This window comes from Mchenga conophoros, linkage group LG17 (assembly GCF_057382185.1).
Source record: "Mchenga conophoros isolate Kocher_MC1m ecotype Shallow Benthic linkage group LG17, M_conophoros_male_GT1.1, whole genome shotgun sequence".
In the NCBI taxonomy this organism is placed as follows: domain Eukaryota; kingdom Metazoa; phylum Chordata; class Actinopteri; order Cichliformes; family Cichlidae; genus Mchenga; species Mchenga conophoros.
Window position 1 is genome coordinate 18,760,389 of NC_140542.1, and position 26,725 is coordinate 18,787,113.

The 26,725-nt window shown below is 44.7% G+C and overlaps 1 protein-coding gene across 1 annotated transcript; it reads right to left on the reverse strand.

Moving 5' to 3' along the window:
- Positions 1–631: 631 nt before the first annotated feature.
- Positions 632–26,725, reverse strand: LOC146555353 (protein NLRC3-like). Its single transcript, XM_085250822.1, has 6 exons — positions 26,643–26,725; positions 11,676–13,497; positions 10,895–11,068; positions 10,538–10,711; positions 9,549–9,708; positions 632–747 (listed from the first exon to the last, which is right to left on the reverse strand). Exons 1-6 carry the CDS (start codon positions 26,683–26,685, stop codon positions 739–741), a joined length of 2,382 nt encoding a protein of 793 aa, XP_085106948.1. The 5' UTR covers positions 26,686–26,725; the 3' UTR covers positions 632–738.

A 26,725-nucleotide genomic window follows, 5' to 3' on the forward strand; every position in this document is an offset into this window, starting at 1 on the left:
CAGCAGACCTGACCCTGGCCTCCAAAACCTGTGACATTTGTGCCTGTGACTTTTGCGACTTGCTGAGTTCTGTATATAGCGTGCACATTAGTTTTCACTGTAAATAGCACATTGTAAATAGCACTGGAACAGAAGGGGTGAGCTGCCTTATTGTTTTTCCTTCCACAGTTTTCTCAGTTAGGGAGTTAGGTGTAATGCTTGTCTTTTGTTTGGTTTTTGATTTCACATAGGGCTTTAGATAGCACCTCCTCCTGACTTAGCTTGTTTTGTTTGTTATTTTGGCCTTTGTTCACCCCGGAGCTTCATTTTTCAGTGTAGACAAATAAACCACCGTTCACTAAGAAATTGGTTTTCCCTCTGTGTATGGTTTTGGGGACCAGGGCGGGGTCAATCTTTTCAACTCTTATGTTGCGTTCCTGTACCCCTAGACTGGGGCGTAACAAGATCTATCTACTGTAACTGGAAAACTAAACAAAGAGTCGTTAATAGAGAAAATATTCTGGAGCTTAGAAAAGAAACTATTACATGACTTATTTGTAAGTGAGTCATTTCCCGACACCACTCCTGAATGTAGGGTTCCCCCACCCTACTGTTAACTTTACAGATTCTCACAGTCGTCTTCACCTCTTTGTGTCTGAGGGTTTGTGTTCATTCCTGAAGTGTGGAGGAAGATTTTTAGAGTTCCTAGACAGACTGAATCCTGGAGATTCTGCTCTGTCCTCCTTTTCATCCACATCGTCAGTTGGTCTGAGAGAGAAAACATCAAAGTTAAAGCTTTAAGGTAAATTTCAAAACTTAAATTTAATACTCACTGTAAAACTTTTTATTTGTCATTACATATTGCATTATTTTATAATTAAAACATGAGGAATTCCATTTTGCTATAGTAGCATGCACCCTACTGGCATTGCAGCATTATTCTGAGTGAGCCATTATTTTGGAGTACCGTCTCCAAATTGAAGGCCAAGTTTCATATAATGGGGGATGTCAGAAACACAGCACAAAATGGTTGTTCCAAAAAAGACAACCATTTCCTAAGCACTTAAGAACCGTAGGTGGTTTTCTACAGATTTGCACAGTCCAAACAGACTGTGCACAGCCAATCTCAGGTCTTATAGGGCTGCCAGTAGGCCAGCATGACTGCACTACACCATCAAGCACAAATTTCCTTACTGGGAATTAGTTTAATTTTAGCAGCTTCAGAATGTGAACTAACATTCAGTCATTAATTTCTTTTTGTTTTTATCTAAAATTCCAGCATAATGATGAACACATTATTAGAGATGGCACAATACCACTTTTTAACGTCCGATTCCGTTACCGATATCATAAATTTGGATATCTGCCGATACCGATATGAAGCTGATATAGTGTATTTTATAATCAATAAAACTTTTTTAAAAAAATATCTGCATTTTGTATAAGTTAATACTCGAGTTTTTAAAAAACAAAACACTAAAGCTATTCTGTTATACCTCTACTTAGTGGAAATATTAAACAAACAAACTAACAGGCCCTCTTCTCTGGGCCTGGACTCACATGTAAAGTCTTTGTCTCGTTCCTTTATTTAAAACTTTATTATTTAAACAGGCCTTCCGTTAATCAACACTTTTGAATTGTTTTGAATTTGCATTATTTATATTGTCTATTTTATTACTCAATGTTTTCTTTATTTTAACCTTTGTGTACAGCGCTTACTAAATAAACCTTACTTACTTACTAATAGGGTTGCCAACTCCCAGCAAAATGCTTAATTAACGTAATCGACTTTAATTTAATGCACGTGTAAAATAAATGCACAGAAATCAATTATTTTTGTAAAAATAATTAAATCGATTCAACATATTTCTTCAACAGAATTGCAGACTGCACAGATGGTAATATAAAGTAATATAGCTTACTAGGGTATATATTAGACTTAATAGTTACTATATACACTAATGGACTTCTATACATTTTACATCCGATGAAAACTTTGGAGGTAAGATTCAACAACAAACAAAACAACACACAAAACAAAACAATTCGAATAATTATTTATTAAAAACTAGACACTTTAAATGATAATAACAAAGAAAAGTATTTCTTTGAGCCCCCATTTCCCTGTTAAAGCCCTACCTGGCCCCCTGGCAAAACTTTGCTACACCCACACCTGCACAGTTACCAACTGCTAGGTATGTAGAAAGTAATATTAAATAAATTCTAACAACAGCTTATCAAGCTTAAACGTTTCTGGTGCAAAGTGGGCAATAAACAAACAAGAGAGACGGGACTCGTGACAGAAAAGCCAATCAGCTAGTCATTGATCAGTTCCATGATTGAAGTAGCAACAGGAGGGGGAGAGAAGGTTGTTAAGCTTACCATGGGAATGCTTTACAAACATTCAGTGATGAATTTACACACTTGGTTTACTTCTCATGGATATCTTTCTCGGAGATGAAATGCTGGTTTGATAGTGAGGCTCCAAATGCTCAACTAGACTGCGAACAGGTCTCACACGCCACAGCGGCTCTATCACGTGACGCATACTGCTCCGACGTGCTAAGGTCATGAGCTGGGTTACGACATGTCGCAAGTTTTGTCAGGTGCTTTTGTGATATTTAATGGATCGCATTACATTTTTTATTTCTCTCCGATATCCGATCCAGTAATTTAGGCCAGGATCAGACCGATACCGATACGTAATATCGGATCACCGACGCAAATGAATACAGAGCTCAACTGAGGGAGCTAAAGGTAATGCCATCAATCAATCGCCTAATCATAATACTAACTGCACCGATAAAATAGTATTATTGTGAACAAAAACATCTTTATAAAAACATTATTTTGATTTTGTTTTTAAATCTCACTTGTTACTACTAAATGTGATGCCATACTACTAATGACCTACTAATTTTAATTCAGGTGTGTTGCAGCACTTGATCTATAAAGTGAACATCAACCTCAATTTAAAAATAATAGGCTGTGGGGGCGCTTGTGTACACTGATGGAGTAGGACGCACTCTTCTCAGCTCCGCACTTTTCTTCTTTTTTTCCAACAATTTAACGCGACATCGTGCCTCTTTAATTAACTGGTCAACAGCACTACTGCTTTGCATCGACTACGATAAATACTGGACGACATGCCGCCTAAAAAAGATGCAACACACTGCCAGAAAGCAGTAGCTGAAAATTCTGCGAGCACCGACGCCATATTAGCAGCTATCGCTAGCCTAAAAACCTCTATGGAGACCCGCCTTGACACAATTGAGTGTACTTTGTCTATGCTCCAGGCAGATATCCGGTCATCTGAACAGCGTCTAGATCAGGGCTGCCCAATCCCAGTCCTCGAGAGCTACTATCCTGCAGCTTTTGGATACATCCCTACTCCAACACAGCTGAATCAAATGGTTTGATTACCTCTTCAGCATGCCATCATGTTTGGCAAAGGCCTGATAACAAGCCATTCATTTGATTCGGGTGTGTGGGAACAAGGATGCATCTAAAAGCTGCAGGACGGTAGCTCTCGAGGACCGGGATTGGGCACCCCTGGTCTAGATGTTATCGATGAGTCGCTTACTACAATGGACAGCCGTGTTTGTATGCTTGAAGCTACATGCAAGGAACTAAAGGCAGCCACCAATAACCTGCGTGGCAAGCTAGGCCAGATGGAGACGCGCTCATGTCGGGCCAACATTAGGATTGTTGGAGTGAAGGAAGGTGCTGAGGGCGGTAAGCCTGCGGACTTTGTTTCATCCCTGCTGCTGGATGTGTTGGGGAAAGACAACTTTATTAAGCCGATAAAAGTGGAGAGGGCACACTGCACCCTTAGACCAAAACCAACGGCTGGCCAGTGAACGAGGGCTATCATAGCCCAGTTGCATCATGAGAAAGACGTGTGGCATGTCCTGCGTCTGGCACGCCAACGTGCACCGTTGAGCTGCGATGGAGAGAATTTGTCCATCTTCCCTGACTACACTGCGAAGGTCCTTGCACAGGCCTTCAATACGGTCAGGAAAAAGCTTAGTGCCTCCGGAGTGACGTGCAGTCTGCGCTACCCGGCCCAGCTTCGGGTAGTTCACAACAACATCACTAACACCTTCAAGTCTCCTGCTGAAGCTGAACGTTTTGCGGACTCACTGTAATCGTGACCTGGTAATATATTTGTTCATGTTGTTGATGCGGCTGTATTTTTGAACATTCTCACTCTTCTCTTCCTACAGTGAGAGTCGCGATTCGTTCAATCATTTTTTGAATGCTTCTGTGGTGCTAGCTTTCTATCATTGTTGTTTGTTTTTTTTGCTACGACGTCTTAAAACTTTTCTCTATTGTGAAGTACTGAGAACGTTTACATTATAACTTTGGTTATACACAAGTCATTTTATACAGGGAGTGCAGAATTATTAGGCAAATGAGTATTTTGTCCACATCATCCTCTTCATGCATGTTGTCTTACTCCAAGCTTTATAGGCTCGAAAGCCTACTACCAATTAAGCATATTAGGTGATGTGCATCTCTGTAATGAGAAGGGGTGTGGTCTAATGACATCAACACCCTATATCAGGTGTGCATAATTATTAGGCAACGTCCTTTCCTTTGGCAAAATGGGTCAAAAGAAGGACTTGACAGGCTCAGAAAAGTCAAAAATAGTGAGATATCTTGCAGAGGGATGCAGCAGTCTCAAAATTGCAAAGCTTCTGAAGCATGATCATCGAACAATCAAGCGTTTCATTCAAAATAGTTAACAGGGTCGCAAGAAGCGTATGGAAAAACCAAGGCGCAAAATAACTGCCCATGAACTGAGAAAAGTCAAGCGTTCAGCTGCCAAGATGCCACTTGCCACCAGTTTGGCCATATTTCAGAGCTGCAACATCACTGGAGTGCCCAAAAGCACAAGGTGTGCAATACTCAGACACATGGCCATGGTAAGAAAGGCTGAAAGACGACCACCACTGAACAAGACACACAAGCTGAAACATCAAGACTGGGCCAAGAAATATCTCAAGACTGATTTTTCTAAGGTTTTATGGACTGATGAAATGAGAGTGAGTCTTGATGGGCCAGATGGATGGGCCCGTGGCTGGATTGGTAAAGGGCAGAGAGCTCCAGTCCGACTCAGACGCCAGCAAGGTGGAGGTGGAGTACTGGTTTGGGCTGGTATCATCAAAGATGAGCTTGTGGGGCCTTTTCGGGTTGAGGATGGAGTCAAGCTCAACTCCCAGTCCTACTGCCAGTTTCTGGAAGACACCTTCTTCAAGCAGTGGTACAGGAAGAAGTCTGCATCCTTCAAGAAAAACATGATTTTCATGCAGGACAATGCTCCATCACATGCGTCCAAGTACTCCACAGCGTGGCTGGCAAGAAAGGGTATAAAAGAAGAAAAACTAATGACATGGCCACCTTGTTCACCTGATCTGAACCCCATTGAGAACCTGTGGTCCATCATCAAATGTGAGATTTACAAGGAGGGAAAACAGTACACCTCTCTGAACAGTGTCTGGGAGGCTGTGGTTGCTGCTGCACGCAATGTTGATGGTGAACAGATCAAAACACTGATAGAATCCATGGATGGCAGGCTTTTGAGTGTCCTTGCAAAGAAAGGTGGCTATATTGGTTGCTGATTTGTTTTTGTTTTGTTTTTGAATGTCAGAAATGTATATTTGTGAATGTGGAGATGTTATATTGGTTTCACTGGTACAAATAAATAATTGAAATGGGTATATATTTGTTTTTTGTTAAGTTGCCTAATAATTATGCACAGTAATAGTCACCTGCACACACAGATATCCCCCTAAAATAGCTAAAACTAAAAACAAACTAAAAACTACTTCCAAAAACATTCAGCTTTGATATTAATGAGTTTTTTGGGTTCATTGTGAACATGGTTGTTGTTCAATAATAAAATTATTCCTCAAAAATACAACTTGCCTAATAATTCTGCACTCCCTGTATGTTTGTGTCTTTTTTTCTTTTTTTTTACCCAATCAGTCGATTTATGGGTGTAACCAAGGCTGGACTGGGACAAAAAATCGGCCCGGGCATTTTGACTAGAGACCGGCCCACCAGGATAAAGATTGAAAATGTGACGTCATTCAGGGGTAAAACCGCAAAGGATTCTGGGAACTTGTGGCAAGAGGTACTAGCGCACGCAGGCTTTCAATTGAACTCCGTTACACAGCGATAAAAAGAAACACAAAAAATGGCAAGAAGCTGTTGTATTATTAACTGCAACAGCCGGTCGCATGACAGCCACGGGAAGCTGATCGTTTTTTTTTAATCGGTTTACGTCGTTGAAGAGAAATGTTTTAAGCCATGTTTCCGAAGTAAGACCTGACGGATGGTCTGGATATACCAAATATAACGTCTCAGAACACTCCAGCTCACATGTTAGTCTGCTCCAAGCATTCCCACAAAGGTCAGAGTTTTTTAGTCGTTAATACGTCATTTTTCTTAACATAATTGGTGATATAGGTTACAAGCAAGTCTGGCGCTGAACAGAAATTGTCGCGCTATGCTCCTTTGTTTATTGTGCATAAATAGTAAATTGTCCTGACAAAATATTGCGTTTCGCTTCTGTTATTACCATGGTACATTGACAAAAACATATACTTTTATTCACAGGGTAAAACAGTTGTTTTGTATCACTAATTGTCCAGTGTGATTACAACATACAATATTATTGTCACTGCTACATTTCTGTGATGAACCAGAAATTATTTCCACTACTAATTAATTACCGTTGAGCTCAAAGGTTATATTAATAAATGGTTAACGAATGTGTATTTATGACGACGATTTGTGAGACTGGTAAACTTACCTTTGTTCGTACCATGGTCTTTACTTTCTACACGGTGCATTTCAAGGTCCTGTACCCATCCGTCAGTAAACTGTACCTGGGCTTGTTGCAGTGACCTGAAGTTACTAAACTTCATGAGTGTATGCACTCACTCCAAGAACCGTGTAATTATAAATATGAGCGTGGTGAAAGTTGGGCAGCACGCTAACGTCTTTTGTCCCTCTGTGTTCTCGTAAGGGTCTGACCCTTTCACACCTTTGATTTTTTCCTCGTATCTTTTCTTTGTCTTTTCATCGAGTCTGTCTTTGTACGGACCGGCATTGTTCTCCTTTTGTTTTGTACATTCCTTTTTTGTGCGGCAAAGAAAAAACAAGAAGGTATTGGAACCGGAGAATGAACGTTTTGCGGTGCTGCAAATGCTTGCATTTGATGCGGTACTTGGATTGTTTTGCCACGAGTTCCCGGCATGCAATGCGTGAAAATCACATGATTGCTAAACAAGGGGGCGGGTGCATTCGGCCTCCTCGGCTGTAATTGGTCCAGCCCAGAGTCGATCATGACCAATTGGCCAATCCAACACCTTTCATTATATATACCCTTCCTTAAAAAAAAAAAAAAAAATCCATCGGCCCATAAAAACAAAAAATCGCCAGCGGCCCACCGGGCAAATGCCCGGTATGCCCGATGGCCAGTCCAGCTATGGGTGTAACTATTGTTTTGATTAATGGAGTCTGGTGCGGAGCTGCTATACACGAAGGATGTTTTTTTCTCTTTTTCTTTTTTGTTTTTTTGTGCTCCTCTTCCCGGCAGTCCCCTTAATGCACGCTGGGATGGGCCACAGTGGTTCTTGTTCTTTTTTGCGGCCTTTTTGTTTTTGGGGGGTGGGTTTCAGTGTTCTTGTTGTTAATTTTGTTTTATGTTTACATCCTGGAATTTCAAGGGCTTAGGCAGAGCTTTGAAACGTGGGAAGGTTATGTCACATTTGAAGCATTTATCTTCTGATAGAATTTTTCTTCAGGAAACTCATATTCACTCCAATGAACAGAGATGTTTAAGAGCAAATTGGGTGTCGAAGGTTTACTGGTCCACTTTCACATCTAAGGCCAGAGGTGTTGCTATACTCATACGGAAAACCACTCCATTTATATTTGGATCCGTCGTTACTGATCCGGATGGGAGATTTGTTTTGGTCTCTGGGTCCATTAACTCTTTTCCACTGGTCTTGCTAAATATCTATGCCCCTAATTTTGACTGTCCTGACTTCTTTTCCAAAATATTTGACCTAATTTCTGAATATAATATGTCTAATATAATTGGTGGCGATTTTAACTGCTATTTTGATCCTGTTTTAGATAGATTGTCTACAAAAATAGCCCTCACTACTAGATCCACGGCAGTTTTGAACAATCTGGTAAAATCACACAACATGGTAGACGTTTGGAGGCTTCAGCATCCAAATGACAGGCAATATTCCTTTTTTTCACCTGTACATCGTAGCTTTACCAGAATAGATTACTTTGTTACAGATTCTAGACTATTACCCAGTATTATCAGCTCTGCTTATCATCAGATCTTGATTTCTGACCATGCCCCACTTACCATGAAAATAGATTTTAATTTAAAGCCTTGAATTTTCAATTGGAAATTCCATTCTACCCTTCTGTCAAACAAAAACTTCTTAAAACATAACGACAACGGTGAGGTCTCTGATTCCACTCTTTGGGAATCTTTTAAGGCAGCATTGCGTGGCAAGATCATCTCCTTTCAAACATTTTCGAAAAGAACTAGATTAAATCGTCTGTCCCAAATTGAGTCTGAATTATCAACATTAGAGGAGGCACTTCGCCAATCTGATACTGAGGACATATCTAATGCTAATCTAAAACTAAAACTCGAATACAATCATATTTTGGGAACCCAAGTCGGTAGCGATATTATTAAATTGAAACAAAGACACTTTGAGTTGGGAGATAAACCCCATAAATTACTTGCCAGACAATTAAAAGATGTGCAAGCCTATCGCACCATACACAAAATTGCCTCCTCTACCGGTGAATTAATTACTGATCCTAAGCTGATTAACGACAGATTTGTTGAGTTTTTCAGCACACTGTACTCTTCTAAATCAAACACCACTGACTCTGAGCTTTTTAGCTTTCTTAACTCTCTGAGTATTCCAACCCTTACAGAATCTGCCACCCAAGCACTTGAAGCTGACTTCAGCATCACAGAAGTCAAAGCTGCTATAGTTTCTTTCCCTAGCTGTAAAGGCTGCGGACCGGATGGGTTCAACATAGAATTTTATAAAGCCCATATTGATATAATCGCTCCACTTTTACTCAGAATGGTGAACTGCTCTATTGCACAGGGCTCTTTCCCTGATAGCATATATGATACCCACGTTTGTCTTCTCCCTAAGAAGGACAGAGACTACAACGAAGCATCTTGTAAATGGTGACGCGCTCCCACAATGCATTGCGGTGTGACGTCAACTCCAAAGCCCTATAGGCTGTGCGAAATTTTGCACTTATAGTATAGCATGTGTAAGTCTCTAACACCAAATCAAACTTGCATGTCAATTTTCAATTTACCAAAATGGAAATGAGGTTTTATGGTTCACGCAAACTATGTTTATGCTATTACAAATATATATATTTTTACCTTTTTATATATTTTCTTTGTGGCAAAAATGCTGACAAAATATACCTACACTAAATGTGTGTAGAAAAATATTGCTAAGCGCACCATGGACTAACTCTTCTCTACTGACCTTAATAAACTGTAGTTTCACGAGATCAGACAGCTGCTTCTTATCTGAATCATGCAGGTTGTTTTTACTCAGGTCTAGATGTGTCAGGTGAGAAGGGTTGGCCTTCAGAGCAGAGACCAGAGTAGCACAGCTGGTATTTGATAAATTACAGCTCTCCAATCTGAATAAAGCAAGCAGATAAAATCACTGATAATTCATTCAGATGATTTCACGTTTTAAATGCGCAGCTCAGGATTACTGCAATCAAAAAATCAATCAGCTTCTGTGAAATGAGTAGTGACTATTCATTCTGTTATCGTGGATCATAATCATCTCAGCTACACACATGCAAAGGTCAGCATGACATTCAAACACATATTCATATCAACAGACATCATGCTGGTGACCTCTGTCAAGTCTCTTACAGGATTACACGATCAGTATGATATAAATATGTTAAACATATAAAAATATGTGTTTTAATGTCGCTTTCTTTGTGTGTGTGTCTCCTTCATTATCTTAAATAAATCAAATTTTCCTTATTTGAAAACAAAGTAAATTTCGGAAAAGAAAAATGAAAATATAATTAAAAGAAAAATTTACAGCTTGATGGATGGAAGTAGAGTGCTTGGGAAATAAACAGATGTGTAAAGACTTGTTTAAAACAAAGCATTATATTGTTTATTAGGCAAATAAACTAAATGATTAAATACTCAGTATTTGCATACAAATAATAACTAAAAAACTATTTTGTATTTCTTGTTTTGGCATTCCTGCTGGCATTCTTTTCCTGCACATGTCTCTTTTGTTAGGGAGTTCCAGATAGTTTCTAGCTGTTTCCAAATTTGATTCCACTATATCCCAAAGCTTCCAATAAGATACAAGTCAGGACTTCATCATGAGATATTTCATACTGAATTTCATGTTTTTCTTTACCCAAGTTCGAGCAGGCACATTGGACTTCTGTAACATTATTGTAATTATAAGTAACAGACTCTAAATTAACTCACATCAGAGTCTCAAGTGTACACTTTGGACTCTCCAGAAAACCACAGAGCTGTATGATCCCTGAATCCTGCAGATTGTTGTCACTCAGGTCTAGATGTTTCAAGTGAGAGGGGTTGGACTTCAAAGCAGAGACTAGAGCAGCACAGCTGATCTCTGACAACCTGCAGTTTTTCAATCTGAATAAAGGAAAAAACAGATAAAGTCATTAATAATTCAAATAGCTGCTTATTATTTCATTTCCATGACCATTGATGACCTATATTGGACAGCAATAGACTCCTTTGTAAGGAGATTAATTTAATTCACAAGTCAAACAACTGAGATATCTCCAGAAATAAAAGCAATCCCATTGAAATAACCTTAGAGTCTGCAGTCTACAGTTTGAACTCTCCAGAGCAGCACATAGCTGCTTCAATGCTGAATCCTTCAGGTGGTTTCCACTCAGATCCAGCTCTGTCAGATGGGAAGGGCTGGACTTCAGAGCTGAGGCCACAATTTCATAGTGAGTTGTTGAGAGCCAACAGTTAGAAAGTCTGTAATGGCAAAAATATTAGAAAACATTATTATAAATAGGACATTTTATATTCATTTTGTACATTTGAGTTGGAGTCTTGCTGTTTGGCATTTTGTTATTTATATCAGTGGTTCATCAGTTCCACTTGGAAAGATGATCTCTTTGCCTGCTGTCAAGCAGTAAAGAAATTAAACCAAACATTTGACAGTGTCAGATCTGAACCTGATTAAATATGATAACAATTAAATATGTGGATGTGGACTTTTAATATCTAAAAACATTCATGATAAATCCTGAATCTGGTTCTACAAAAGTTTTTTTTCCTGTTCCAAGGGTGTTTTTCCTTCCTAATGTTGCCAAATCCTTGCTCATAGGGGGTTGTCTGCTAATTAGGGCTTTCTCTGTATTATTTTAGTGTCTTGACCTTAAAATGTAAAGTGCCTTGAGACAACTGTAAATAACCTGCTGCTCCTGCACATTAAAAATCCAATTTAGGTGGTTCAGCATCTGATTAAAATGACTGTTGAATGCCTCCTAGGTGAGGTGATGTCCAACTGGAAGGAAGCTTTAAAAGAGAGCATTGGGAGGATAAGCATAAGCACAATTATTATCACATCTGGGCTCACCGAAACTTTCTGCAATTCCTCACAGCTGGAATCAATCTCCGCTGTCCCTCGGGTGATGTGTTGTATTTCCCAAGGTCCAACTCATCCAGAACCCCTTCGGACATCTCCAGCATGTAGGCCAGGCCTGAGCAGTGGATCTCAGAGAGTTTCTGCTTTGATCTGTTTTCTGACTTCAGGTACTCTTGGATCTCCTGATGCACTGAGAGGTCATTCATCTCCATCAGACAGTGGAAAATGTTTATGCTCCTGTCAGGAGAGATTTCATAACTATTCATTTTTTTGAGGTTCTTGATGACTCTCTGGATGATTTCTGGTTTGTTCTCTGTCTGACCCAAGAGGCCTCGTAGCAGTGTCTGGGTGGACTCCAGAGAGAGGCCATGAAGGAAACGAACAAAGAGGTCAAGGTGGCCATTTTTACTTTGGAGGGATTTTTCCATGATTCTCCAGAGAAACACATCCAAAGAGGAGCTTTTCATGTCATCATCATCATAATCATCACCGAATAAATGAGGAAAAATATTTATCAGGAAGTCCTCCACCACCTGTGTCTTCCTTTCAGTGTGACAGTGGAACATGTAGACAGCAGCCAGAAACTCCTGAATGCTCAGATGAACAAAGGAGTAGACCGATTTCTGGAAGATCACACACTCTCTTTTGACGATCTCTGTACAAACACCTGAGTACACTAAGGTCTCTGTGACATCCAGACCGCACAGTTCCAGGTCTTCTTGGTAGAACAGGATGTTTCCTTTCTCCAGATGTTCAAAGGCCAGCCTCCCCAACTTCAGGAGAACTTCCCTGTCAGCCTGCATCAGCTCCTGTGGACTCGTCTCATGTCCCTCGAGGTACTTGTTCTTCTTCCTCTTTGTCTGAACCAGCAGGAAGTGTGAGTACATGTCAGTCAGGGTCTTGGGCAGCTCTCCTCTCTGCTCTGTGGTCATGTGCTCCAGAACTGTAGCAGTGATCCAGCAGAAGACTGGGATTCTACACATGATGTGGACGCTCCTGGATGCCCTCATATGTGAGATGATTCCGCTGGACAGCTCTTCATCACTGAATCTCCTCCTGAAGTACTCCTCCTTCTGGGCGTCAGTGAAGCCTTGTACTTCTGTTACCCTGTCAACATATATGGGAGGGATCTGATTGGATGCTGCAGGTCGGGAAGTTATCCAGATGAGAGCGGAGGGAAGCAGATTCCTCTTGAAGAGGTTTGTCAGCAGCCCAATAACTGATGACTTCTGTGTGATATCAGACATGAGCTTCCTGTTGGTGAAATCCAATGAAAGTCTGCTTTCATCCAGGCCGTCAAAGATGAGCAAAAGTTTACAGACAGCGAGCTTCTCTGCTTTGACCTTCTGCAATGCTGGATGGAAAACATGGAGCAGCTCCAGAAGACTGTACTGCTCATCTCTGATCAGGTTCAGCTCCCTGAATGAAAGCAGAATCACCACACTGATGTCTTGGTTCTCCAAACCTTTGGCCCAGTCCAGAGCGAACTTCTGTACTAAGAAAGTCTTTCCAACACCAGCAACGCCATTCGTCAGAACCACTCTGATGGGTCTCTGTTGTTCAGGTAAGGCTTTAAAGATGTCCTGGCACCTGATTGGAGTGTCATAAAGGATCTTGGAAGCTGTCTCCAGCTGCCTCACCTCATGTTGGGTATGAACCTCTTCACTCTGTCCCTCTGTGATGTAGAGCTCAGTGTAGATCCTGTTGAGGAGGGTTCTACTTCCTGTTTCATCAGTTCCTTCAGTCACACGTTCACATCTCCTCCTCAGACTGATCTTATGTTCATCTAATACCTCCTGCAGGACAGCATCTGCTAAATGAAACAATAATCATTGGCCTCATTAACTAATATTTGCATGCACAATTTACACATTTGCATTTGTATTCTTACCTTTCAAAAAAATAAAGTGTTCCCATGCAAAATCAGCATGCCAGATTCATGAAACATGATTACTGGCCTCTTTTGTTCTTACCACTGTGCGTTTGTTAGTACATCAGAGTTGCTCAGAAACAACAGACTAACACAATACAAGAAAAAGAAGAAAAAAGAAGGGTAAGAACCACGAACCCTAATCTATCAATCCCATGTGAGAAGCTCAATGCAGTGGAAAAAAAGAGTGTAGTGTTAAATGTATATTGTCGACATATGACTGGGTGCGTTTTGTTCTTATAGTTTATATAAATAAAGGGGTCACAAGCAAGGACATCAGGTAAAGACAGCATTACAACTGATGTAGGGAGTGGTCAGAGGGAAGTGCAAACAAATTCCGGTACAAAAATATTGATAAATCATGGGGTTTTTTTTTGTGATTTGTGTGTATGCATTGAGACCCAGCCTAACAAAATATAGTGAAAGAAAACAAATATCACAATAAGAAGTCCATTTTTCAGAAATGAGACCATCAGCAGATATATGTTAAGTCTTACTTTATACACTGCTGCTCTTACCGGTAGTCTGGAGTTCAGCTCCGGTTCTGGGTCCACTGATGTCCAAGGAATTCAGACAAAGAATTGTAGATTTGTAGAATTGTACACAGGTTGGTAAGTTTTTTAGAACCATTTCTAATTAAATCATCACTTCAAACAATTGTACATAGGTACAAGTTATTTGGATATGTCACTATTTTTCCATGGTTTGGAAGAAGACCTGAACTGTCATCCTCAGATGAGAGAAAATTAAAGGATATTCCTGCCTGCCATGAACTGGTTTACTGTCCCCTGAGAACCAAATTTTACACCGTCATGGAGTGAGAGTCATAAGCTTCTCTAAAATCTAGGTTGGTACGCAAAACAAAACTAGAATTTAATGAGATAATTAATAAAAAAACAAAATTCTTAGTACAAAGTCTATGCTTACAAAATTATGAACATGGTATTAAATCCAGTCAATTTCTAGTGAACCAACTAAAAATAAATAAAGAAAAAACAACTTGAAATAATCTGCAAAACTCTCTCAAAGAGATTAGAGAAAATAACCCCCTCTTAATTCATCCTGACCAAACTTGTTTCATAAAAGCTAGGCACTCATCAACAAATACACGTAGATTACTTAATTTGATAGACTACTCATACAGTAAAAACATCGAAACTACAATATTTTCTTTAGATGCAGAAAAAGTGTTTGACAGAGTTAACTGGAAATTTCTATTTGCAACTTTACACAAATTTGGTTTTGGAACCTCTTTCATTATCGATCCATCCATCCATCTTCATCCACTTTATCCAAGACCGGGCCGCGGGGGCAGCAGCCTAAGCAAAGAGGCCCAGACCTCCCTCTCCCCAGCCACCTCCTCCAGCTTATCCAGGGGAACACCAAGGCGTTCCCAGGCCAGCCGAGAGATATAATCTCTCCAGCGTGTCCTGGGTCTGCCCCGGGGCCTCCTCCCGGTGGGACATGCCTGGAACACCTCACCCAGGAGGCGCCCAGGGGGCATCCTTGTCAGATGCCCGAACCACCTCAGCTGGCTCCTTTCGATGTGGAGCAGCAGCTGCTCTACTCTGAGCCCCTCCCGGATGGCCGAACTTCTCACCCTATCTCTAAGGGAGAGGCCAGCCACCCTTCGGAGGAAGCTCATTTCTGCCGCTTGTATCCGCGATCTCGTTCTTTCAGTCACTACCCACAGCTCGTGGCCATAGGTGAGGGTAGGGACGTAGATCGACCGGTAAATTGAGAGCTTCGCTTTTACACTCAGCTCCCTCTTCACCACGACGGACCGGTGCAGCGTCTGCATTACTGCAGCTGCAGCCCCAATCCGTCTGTCGATCTCCGGCTCCCTTCTCCCATCACTCGCGAACAAGACCCCGAGATACTTGAACTCCTCCACTTGGGGCAGGAACTCATCACCGACCCGGAGTGGGCACTCCACCCTTTCCCGGCTCAGAACCATGGCCTCAGATTTGGAGGTGCTGATCCTCATTCCCGCTGCTTCACACTCGGCTGCGAACCGTTCTAGTGCGAGCTGGAGGCCCTCACCCGATGAAGCCAACAGAACCACATCATCCGCAAAAATCAGAGATGAGATTCTGAGGCCACCAAAGCGAAAGCCCTCCGCCACTTGGCTGCGCCTAGAAATCCTGTCCATAAAAATTATGAACAGAACCGGAGACAAAGGGCAGCCCTGGCGGAGCCCATCACCCACCGGGAACGAGTCCGACTTATTGCCGGCAATGCGAACCAAGCTCTTGCAACGGTTGTATAGGGATCGAATGGCCCGTAGCAATGGGCCAGACACCCCATACTCCCACAACACCTCCCACAGGACACCCCGAGGGACACGGTCGAATGCCTTCTCTAAGTCCACAAAACACATGTAGACTGGTTGGGCAAACTCCCATGCACCCTCAAGTATCCTGGAGAGGATAAAGAGCTGGTCCAGTGTTTCGCGACCAGGACGAAAACCGCATTGTTCCTCCTGTATCCGAGGTTCGACTAGCGGACGAACTCTCCTTTCCAGCACTCTGGCATAGACTTTCCCAGGGAGGCTGTGGAGTGTGATCCCCCTGTAGTTGGAACACACCCTCCGGTCCCCCTTCTTAAAGATGGGGACCACCACCCCGGTCTGCCAGTCCACAGGTACTGCCCCTGATCTCCACGCAACATTGCAGAGGCGTGTCAACCAGGACAGCCCTACAATGTCCAGAGCCTTCAGGAACTCGGGGCGGACCTCATCAACACCAGGGGCTCTGCCACCAAGGAGTTGTTTAACTGCCTCAGTGACCTCACCCCCGGAAATTGGCGGAGTCATCCCAAGACTCTGCTTCCTCCTCGGAAGACGTGTCAGTGGGATTAAGGAGGTCCTTGAAGTATTCCTTCCACCGCCTGACAATTTTCTCAGTCGACGTCAGCAGCGCTCCGCCAGCACTATACACAGTGCAGGTAGAGCACCGCTTTCCCCTCCTGAGACGCCTGACGGTTTGCCAGAATCTCTTCGAGGCAGTCCGAAAGTCTTTTTCCATGGCCTCTCCGAACTCCTCCCACACCCGAGTTTTTGCTTCAGCCACTGCCCGAGCCGCATTCCGCTTGGCCTGTCGATACCTGTCGGCTGCCTCCGGAGTCCCACAGGCTAACCAAGCCCGATAGGACTCCCTTCACCTCTGGTGTCCACCATTTGGTTCGGGGATTACCACCACGGCAGGCCCAAATCACCTTGCGGTCGCAGCTCAATGCTGCAGCTTCGGCAATGGAGACGCTGAACATGGTCCATTCGGACTCAATGTCCCCAGTCTCCCTCGGAATGCTGTTGAAGCTCTGCTGGAGGTGTGCGTTGAAGATCTCGCGAACTGGGGCCTCTGCTAGACGTTCCCAGCACACCCTCACTACGCGTTTAGGTGCACCAGGTCTGTCCAGCGTCCTCCCCCGCCACCTGATCCAACTCACCACCAGGTGGTGATCAGTTGACAGCTCAGCCCCTCTCTTTACCCGAGTGTCCAGAACATATGGTCGCAGGTCTGCTGATACGATTACAAAATCGATCATCGACCTACGACCTAGAGCGTCCTGGTGCCACGTGCACTTATGGACACTCTTATGTTCGAACAGGGTGTTCGTTATGGCCAAACTGTGATTAGCACAGAAGTCCAATAACAAAGCACCACTCGGGTTCAGATCAGGGAGGCTGTTCCTCCCAATCACGCCCCTCCAGGTCTCGCTGTCGTTACCCACGTGAGCATTGAAGTCTCCCAGCAGGACAACAGAGTCTCCAGGTGGAGCACCTTCCAGCACCCCCCCCCCCCCCCCCCCCCAAGGGACTCTAAGAAGGCTGGGTACTCCGAACTGCCACTCGGCGCATAAGCGCAGATGACAGTCAGGACCCGTTCCCCGACCCTAAGGCGCAGGGAACAAACCCTCTCGTCCACCGGGAAAAACCCCAACGTACCGGCAGCAAGCTGAGGGGATATTAGAATACCCACCCCAGCCCGCCGCCTCTCACCAGGGGCAACTCCAGACTGAGACAGAGTCCAGCCCCTCTCCAGGAGACTGGTTCCAGAGCCGAAGCCATGCGTAGAGGTGTGCCCGACTATATCTAGCCGGTACCTTTCAACCTCACGCACTAACTCAGGCTCCTTCCCCACCAGAGAGGTGACATTCCATGTTCCTATTGCCAGTCTTGGCAGCCGGGGGTCAGTCCGCCAGGGCCTCCGCTCCTGGCCGCCACCCGACACACAATGCACCCGACCCCTATGGCGCCTCCTGCGGGTGGTGGGCCTGCGGGAGGATGGGCCCATGTCTCCTCTTCAGGCTGTGCCCGGCCGGGCCCCATGGACTAAGGCCTGGCCACCAGACGCTCACCCTCGGGCACCCTCCCCGGGCCTGGCTCCAGGGCGGGGCCCCGGTAACCCTATCCCGGGCAGGGTAAACTGTTCCCTCGATATTGTTTTCATAAGGGTCTTCTGAATCGCTCTTTGTCTGGTCCCTCACCCAGGACCAATTTGCCATGGGAGACCCTACCAGGGGGCAAAAGCCCCCAGACAACATAGCCCCTGGGATCCCTGGGACACACAAACCGCTCCACCACCTTATCATGGTAGAGGGGTTTGCCCTGGTGGGTTGCAGAGTATGCGGGTGCCTACTGGGGTCAGCGGGGGAGCTGGCCCCAGGGAGGGGCCACTTGCCCCTCCCTTCCTTCCCTCCCCATCTCCAGCTGCCTCCCTTTTCCCGCTCCACCACAATCACCCACACATGCAGGGCCTTGGGGTGGAGGTGTGTCACCAGGGTGCAGGGGAGGCATCCCCCCTCTGTCCCCTTCTGGCTGCCTGTGCCTCAATTTTATCCCACAACTTAGACATTCACATTACTCACATTCTCATAACACATACATATAGGACCTTGGGGGTGGGCACGCTACACGGCATCCAGATGACTTGTAATCTTATGTGCAGCACTTTGTGATTCTCTCTTGAAAGGTGCTATATAAATGAAAATTCATTTATTTATTTATTTATGACCATCAGGATGTACAACCTCACCCCTGGCGCCATTGCTGACCTCTCAATTTTAAATACACGTATACATTGAGGGCTGTCAGGAGGGGCAATGAGCTTACCTGCTGCTCTCTGGCAGGTAGCTCCATGCCCTCCTGGGTTTTAAATGCACCTTAGAACACACATGCATCAACATTACATATGAGCGGGCAGAGGGAGGTTTGGAGTCTTCACACCCCCCCGTTCTCTGTTGCCTGTTGGGGCGGGGGAGCTGGGAGGAGGAGTTGGCCATCCGATTAGGGTCTGGAATGTGGTGCCTCCCTGCTGCTGCGGAGTCTGGGCGGTCTTCTTCTCTCCACCCCAGGGAAGAGGGTAACACTACCTGGGTCTGGGTGCAGTTTCCCCCTCCAGGGGCAAGGGTACCTAGCCATGGGGTATAGAGTACACATGGGGAGTGTGATTGTGTGTACAGTGTCTATTTATGTCTGTCTCCACGTTGAGTGAGTGCTGCGTAATTGCATATAATAATAATAATGGATTGCATTTATATAGCGCTTTTCGGGGCCCTCAAAGCGCTGTACAATTCCACTATTCATTCACTCTCACATTCACACACTGGTGGAGGCAAGCTACAGTTGTAGTCACAGCTGCCCTGGGGCAGACTGTAAGAAGCGAGGCTGCCATATCGCGCCATCGGCCCCTCTGGCCATGAGAGCATGAGGGTGGGAATGGATGTTTGTATCTGTGTGTGCCTGTTTGTTTGTGTCTATATGTCAGGTCGGGTATCAGATGCCACCTCTCTAGGGACATCTCAGGCCCTCCAAGGTATTGAGGCCTATCTCCCCCCCACCACTCCCCCTGCCAGTGGCAGACGCCCTCAAACATTGGTGTATTGGTGGTTCTTTGTGTCCGGGGATGGGAGTCCAGGTACGTACCGGCTCACAACTGGTGGTTGCTTGTAGGGGCCTGGAGCCTGGGGCTTGCTCGGGCCCCTTCGGGGGTGTAGTGCCCTCGGCCTCTTGGCCTGGGGCTCAGTCAGTCTGGCACAGCTGGCTGCCGGTGGAGCTCACGGGCACGTCACTGCAACCCCCCGGCTTCTGCTCTGCGGCTACTGAGTGACCCCTCATCTGGGGCTCTCCTCAGCTCTTTCCGGGATAGTGGCATGGTCGCCCCTCCGTTGGTCTTCCTTGGTCTCTTGTGCTCTCAGGGCCTCTGGATGTCTGAAGCCTGGATCCCCTCCATACCTGCTTCATGCCCTGGAGGATGGGGCTATGGCTTCCCACACCCTCTAGCAGATCATTACATGAAGTAACCTTTTAAATACAAGCGTGCTCACGCTCACAGGTGTACACACGGGTGCTCACACACACAGACTACACCCTTTTTGGCTCCTACCTCAAAGCACACTATACACTGTTGATCTTACATGCACAATAATATTCAATATTTAGTATTTACTGTTATATTCACATAGATCATCTCGATGATGTTGTTTATTATATTATTATATATGCTTGTTTATATGCTTGGGAATTCTTTCACGTCATCTTGGTGGCTGTTTATGTTCCTCCCTCTGCTAACCCCAAAGCTGCATGTGACACCATTCACTCTGCCGTAGCCCGGTTACAGACTCAGCACCCGAGTGCCTTTATTGTGATCTCGGGTGACTTCAACCATGTATCACTGGACAATACACTACCAACATTTAGACAATATGTGGACTGTCCCACCAGGGGAGAAGAAATTCTAGACCTACTGTATGCTAATGTCAAGGATGCATACAGCTCCTCCTCCCTCCCCCCACTTACTGTCAGATCATAACCTGATTCACCTCACCCCCCCGCTATGTGCCAATTGTGAGGAGGGAACCTGTGACCACGAGGACTGTTAGGAGGTGGTCAGAGGAGGCCTTAGCAGAACTACAGGGCTGTTTCGAGGTGACCAACTGGGAAACACTCTGTGAGCCTCACGCCGAGGACATCAATGGACTTACTGAGTGTATCACAGACTACATAACTTTCTGCACCGACTCCATTGTTCCAGCTCAGACTGTTCATTGTTACCCAAATAACAAGCCGCGGGTGACTAAGGACATCAAAGCCCTCCTCAACAACAAGAAAAGGGCTTTCAGAGGGGGCAATAAAGAGGAGGTGAGGAAGGTCCAGGTGTTACTAAAGGACAAGATCAGAGAGGCTAAGGACAATTACAGGAGGAAGCTGTAGTGGAAACTCCAGCAGAATAGCATGAGAGAGGTGTGGAGGGGCATGAAGACCATCACTGGATTCAGGCCAACCAACAGCAGGGGAGCTGAGGGAGGTGAGAATAGAGCTAACGAGTTGAATCTGTTTTTCAATAGATTCGACACCACAGTGTCTGCTCACACCCCCACAACCTCACCTGTAGTCTGCCTGGAATCCAGAGCCACACCACTGTGCCAGCCTCTCTCTTCACATGGCGCTGTTGCCTCCTGTGAGATTCCTGACACCCCTCTCCCACCCATCACCTTCACTTAATACCAGGTTGAGATGCAAATGAGGAGACTTCACTCAGGCAAGTCTGCTGGACCAGACGGAGTGAGTCCCCTCGTCCTCAAGACCTGTGCCCCCCAGCTGTGTGCAGTCTTTCATAAACTGTTTATGCTGAGTCTGAGTCTGCAGAGGGTACCAGTGATGTGAAAGACATCATGCCTCGTCCCTGTACCAAAGACGCCACGTCCCAGTGGCCCCCAGGATTACAGGCCCGTGGCACTGACCTCCCACATCATGAAGACCCTGGAAAGGCTCATCCTGGACCAGCTGCGACCCATAGTAAGACCACATCTGGATCCCCTTCAGTTCGCTTATCAGCCTCGTCTCGGAACTGAGGACGCCATCATCTACCTGATCAATCGTGTCTACACCCATCTGGACCAGCCGGTGAGCACTGTGAGGGTCATGTTTTTTGACTTTTCTAGTGCTTTCAATACCATCAGGCCGACCCTCCTGGGTAATAAGTTAGCAGCAATGCTGTTGCATGCTGGGGGTGCAGGCTGAGGGTAGGAGATGCCAACAGACTCAATAAACTAATCCGTAAGGCCAGTAATGTTGTGGGGATGGAGCTGGACTCCCTCAAGGTGGTGTTGGAGAGGCGGATGCTGTCCAAGATAAAGACAATGTTGGATAACACCTCCAACCCACTCCATGACATGCTGGTCAGTCACAGGAGCACGTTCAGTGAGAGACTGAGATTACCGAAAAGCACCACTGAACGACACAGGAAATCTTTCCTGCCTGTGGCCATCTCCCTGTACAACGCATCCACTTAACACACTGGTTACTGCTACAACTACACATGTTTCTTTTCCAGCTATTTATTAATGAGTGACTTATGTGTATATATATTAAAAAAACACCCAGCACGCCCCTGCGGGCGGTTTATCCTTCAAGCTCGGGTCCTCTACCAGAGGCCTGGGAGCTTGAGGGTCCTGCGCAGTATCTTAGCTGTTCCCAGGACTGCGCTCTTCTGGACAGAGATCTCCGATGTTATTCCCGGGATCTGCTGGAGCCACTCGCCTAGCTTGGGAGTCACCGCACCTAGTGCTCCGATTACCACGGGGACCACCGTTACCTTCACCCTCCACATCCTCTCGAGCTCTTCTCTGAGCCCTTGGTTTTTCTCCAGCTTCTGTCTGGTTGGTTAGCCACCACCATTTTGTCCGTCTGTATCTGGAAGTCCCACAGGATCTTAGCTCGGTCATTCTCCACCACCCTTGGGGGCATCTCCCATTTTGGCCTCGGGACTTCCAGGTTATACTCGGCACAGATGTTCCTGTACACTATGCCGGCCACTTGGTTATGGCGTTCCATGTATGCCTTGCCTGCTAGCATCTTGCACCCTGCTGTTATGTGCTGGATTGTCTCTGGGGCATCTTTGCACAGCCTGCACCTGGGGTCTTGCCTGGTGTGATAGACCCCAGCCTCTATGGATCTTGTGCTCAGAGCTTGTTCTTGTGCTGCCATGATTAGTGCCTCTGTGCTGTCTTTCAGTCCAGCTTTGTCCAGCCACTGGTAGGATTTCTGGATATCAGCCACCTCCTCTATCTGCCGGTGGTACATACCGTGCAGGGGCCTGTCCTTCCATGATGGTTCCTCGTCTCCCTCCTCTTTCTTGGGTTTCTGCTGCCTGAGGTATTCACTGAGCACTCGGTCAGTTGGGGCCATCTTCCCAATGTATTCTTGGATGTTCGTTGTCTCATCCTGGACTGTGGTGCTGACACTCACCAGTCCCCGGCCCCCTTCCTTCCGCTTAGCGTACAGCCTCAGGGTGCTGGACTTGGGGTGAAACCCTCCATGCATGGTAAGGAGCTTTCTTGTCTTTATGTCAGTGGCTTCTATCTCCTCCTTTGGCCAGCCTATTACCCCAGCAGGGTACCTGATCACGGGCAGGGCGTACGTGTTGATGGCCCGCATCTTGTTCTTACCATTCAGCTGACTCCTCAGGACTTGCCTGACCCTCTGCAGGTACTTGGTGGTTGCAGCTTTTCTAGCGGCCTCTTCATGGTTCCCATTCGCCTGTGGGATCCCCAGGTACTTGTAACTGTCCTCTATGTCTGCAATGTTGCCTTCTGGTAGTTCAATCCCCTCAGTTCTGACTACCTTCCCTCTCTTTGTTACCATCCGACTACACTTCTCCAGTCCGAACGACATTCCAATGTCATTGCTGTATAGCCTGGTAGTGTGGATCAGTGAATCGATGTCTCGTTCACTCTTGGCATACAGCTTGATGTCATCCATGTACAGGAGGTGGCTGACAACTGCTCCGTTCCGTAGTCGGTATCCGTAGCCAGCCTTGTTAATGATCTCACTGAGGGGGTTCAGGCCTATGCAGAACAGCAGTGGGGACAGAGCATCTCCTTGGTAGATCGCGCACTTGATGGTGACTTGTGCTATGGGCTTGGAGTTGGCCTCTAGTGTTGTGATTCTGATTCTGATTCTGATGAAATAGACCAATACGGCAAGGCTGGGATGGCCCATTTGGTAAAGTAAATCCGTTGGGCATCTTTCTTTGCCTTTAGACAATAACTCTGATGGCAAAAGAACCGAACGGGACAGGTGGAAAAAATCCAAAAAACCCCCAAAACAAACAAAAACAAGAAGAAACGTCCAGCAGAACCAGGCTCAGTATGGCACAGGGAGAGTGGAGAGAGAGAGACAGGACAAAATGGAAACTATGGGAGAGGACACAGCGTTCAAAAATTACTAATGATTAAATGCAAAGTGGGGATAAACACAGCGAAAAAAATGTGCTTAAAAAAAAAAGAAGCTAATTTTATCATTAGAAGCACAGAGCAGCTAAGGTATGGTTCATGGCCAAAAACTGACATTTTAAGCCCAATCCTAAGAGGGTGTCTGTCTCCTGAATCCAAACTAGAAGTTGATTCCGCTCAAGAGGGGCCTGAAAGCTGAAGGCTCTGACTCCCACTTTTAAATACTCTAGGAACAACAAGTAAGCCTGCAGTCTGAGAGTGAAGAGCTTAAGAGATAACAGAGTGAATGTGAAAAGTGAATCTGTGTTAACTGTGAGCCGTTTTCACTCCGACCACGTAACATACCCATGACTTTGTGGACTGGTGCCAGCAGAACTACCTCCAGATCAACACTGGTGGTAGACTTCCACAGGCACAAACATCCTGCACTGCAACCACTAAACATTCAAGGCATGGACATTGAGGCTGTGGACAGCTACAGGTACGTTATATTATACTCAGTTGTATATAGCATTTGTATTTGTTTTTATTCTATTGTATATAGCATTTTATTTTATTCTATTCTATTGTGTACAGTTGTGCAAAGTATCTTATTCTTATCCTATTCCAGTGTTTTTCTAATTTTTGCTATGTAACTTTGCACTTTCTACTTTCTGCTGTAACAAAACAAATTTCCCACCTGTGGGACTAATAAAGGTTATCTTATCTTATCTTACCTTATCTGTCATGTCCCGAGGCATTCCTCAGGAACGTGAAAGGTAACCTTCGCGTTCCCATGATGTGCACTGGGTTGTGGATGGAATCCAATAGATTGATGTTTTGGCAGTAATACACATTCCAACGTGTATTCCAGCCCTAGCCCTAATCCTAACCCTAACCTTATCCCTAACCTTAACCACCACCTTAACCGTGTTAGATAGTGTTTTCCAAAGCGATTACAGTAAAATAAATGTGTAGATTCATTCCAAACGCTTCTCATGTTTCTTAATTTTTCCGACCTCATAATATAGGGATGTGTATGCTTATATGGGTGTCCGAAAGCGTAACATACCGAAGATTTGTCACCTAGTGTAAAATTTTACGCTTTGAGAGTAAGAACGTGTTGGAACTGTCGAGCATGGTGGTGATAACATCATGCTTGACAGTTCCACTTTCAGTTAAAAAGCCACAACCTGCTGTCTTAGTTAATTATATGTCAATCTCCAGCCTTCCTTTTATTTCAAAAATTCTTGAAAGAGTAGTTGTCAAACAGCTAACAGATCATCTGCAGAGGAATGGTTTCAGTCGGGTTTCAGAGTGCATCACAGCACAGAAACAGCTTTAGTTAAGGTTACAAATGATCTTATGGCCTCTGGCAGTGGACTCATCTCTGTGCTTGTCCTGCTAGACTTCAGTGAAGTGTTCAATACTGCTGACTGTAATATTTTATTACAGAGATGAGAGCACGCTTTAGGTTTTACAGGTATGGATACCTGGTTTATCTATCCATGAAGCCAGATGACACATAGCAATTGGTAAAACTACAGGAATGTCTCAAATTTCCTGCTTCTACATTCAGCTAAAACACATTTTATTGTACTCTCCCCTAAAAATGTTTGCAATATGGTATCTAACTAGATCCATATTGTGGATTGCATTACTGTGAACCCCAGTAACACTGTGAGGAATTTTAGAGTCGTTTTTGACCAGGATATATCATTCAGACATCCTGTCTCAGAGTAATGCTGAAAAGCTTGTTCATGCATTTGTTACACTAGACTAGGCTGTTCAGGTCACTGAAAGCCTTCAGATGTTTCAAAACGCTGCACTGAGAGTACTCAAGGACTAGAAAGGGAGCATTTTTCTCCCCTATTAGTTTCTCTTCATTGCCTCTCTGTTAAATTCAGAATCAAATTTAGATCAGTCAATCAATCAATCAATCATCCCCCCCCCCCCCCCCCACCACACACACACACTTAAAGAGTAAAATTGGGCTGGATACGCATGAGCCAAGTGAGATAGATTTGTAGATTGCATAAAGTGAATGAAATAATGACGGAGGGCTACATTTAAATTTGTCAGCTTGACCTTGGAAACATGGACACAGTTGGCTGTTCCAACAGAACAATAGGTCCATGCTAGGATTTTGAATTAACTAGCAATTCTGCCAAAAATAATAGTCAAATATCCAGAATTATAGGAAAAAAAATCAGAAAGATAATATAATAAAAAAGAATAGAGCAAAAGTAGAAAAGCACAATGGGGAAACAACTGCTGCCCTTGGAAGAAAGAAAAAACATACAAAAACCAAACAGCACCTGGAAGAGAAAAATATGGGAAGATAAACACAACACAAATCAACAACTGTGTTGTTTTTGTGTGTGAGTGTCTTTGTGTGCGTCTTTTTCACAAATGTGCTTCGTAAAGAGGTTGAGAGGCTGTAATAACCTCGGACCCGAGGGCCCACATGTTAATGACAACCAAGTGCCAACCGAAGCAGATTTAGTGGATTTATATTTAGAAAGTTATTAAAGATGTATGCTGTTTACAGTTACAGTTGCAAACTGTCCTGTTTTAGCTGAGACATCTCGTATAATGAGCAAAATTGGTGCATTGTGATTCTGGCATGCCAGCGTCCCTTATTTGATAGTTAAAAACTTGGCAACCCAACAGCGATCCCACGCTAGAAAAATAACAGTTCAAAGATATCTTTAAAAACTCAGTAACCATGACATTAATGCCAAATGCAAACATCTCATCACAACTACCAGTAGAAACAGTCTCTTACTTTTTGTCTGAAGGGCTAGACTCACCACTGAATGCCAGAGGAACATCTCTGGAAATGCGACGCTTCATAGACAAAAGCCTGGATCCAGTGAAGGATGAGGATCCTGGT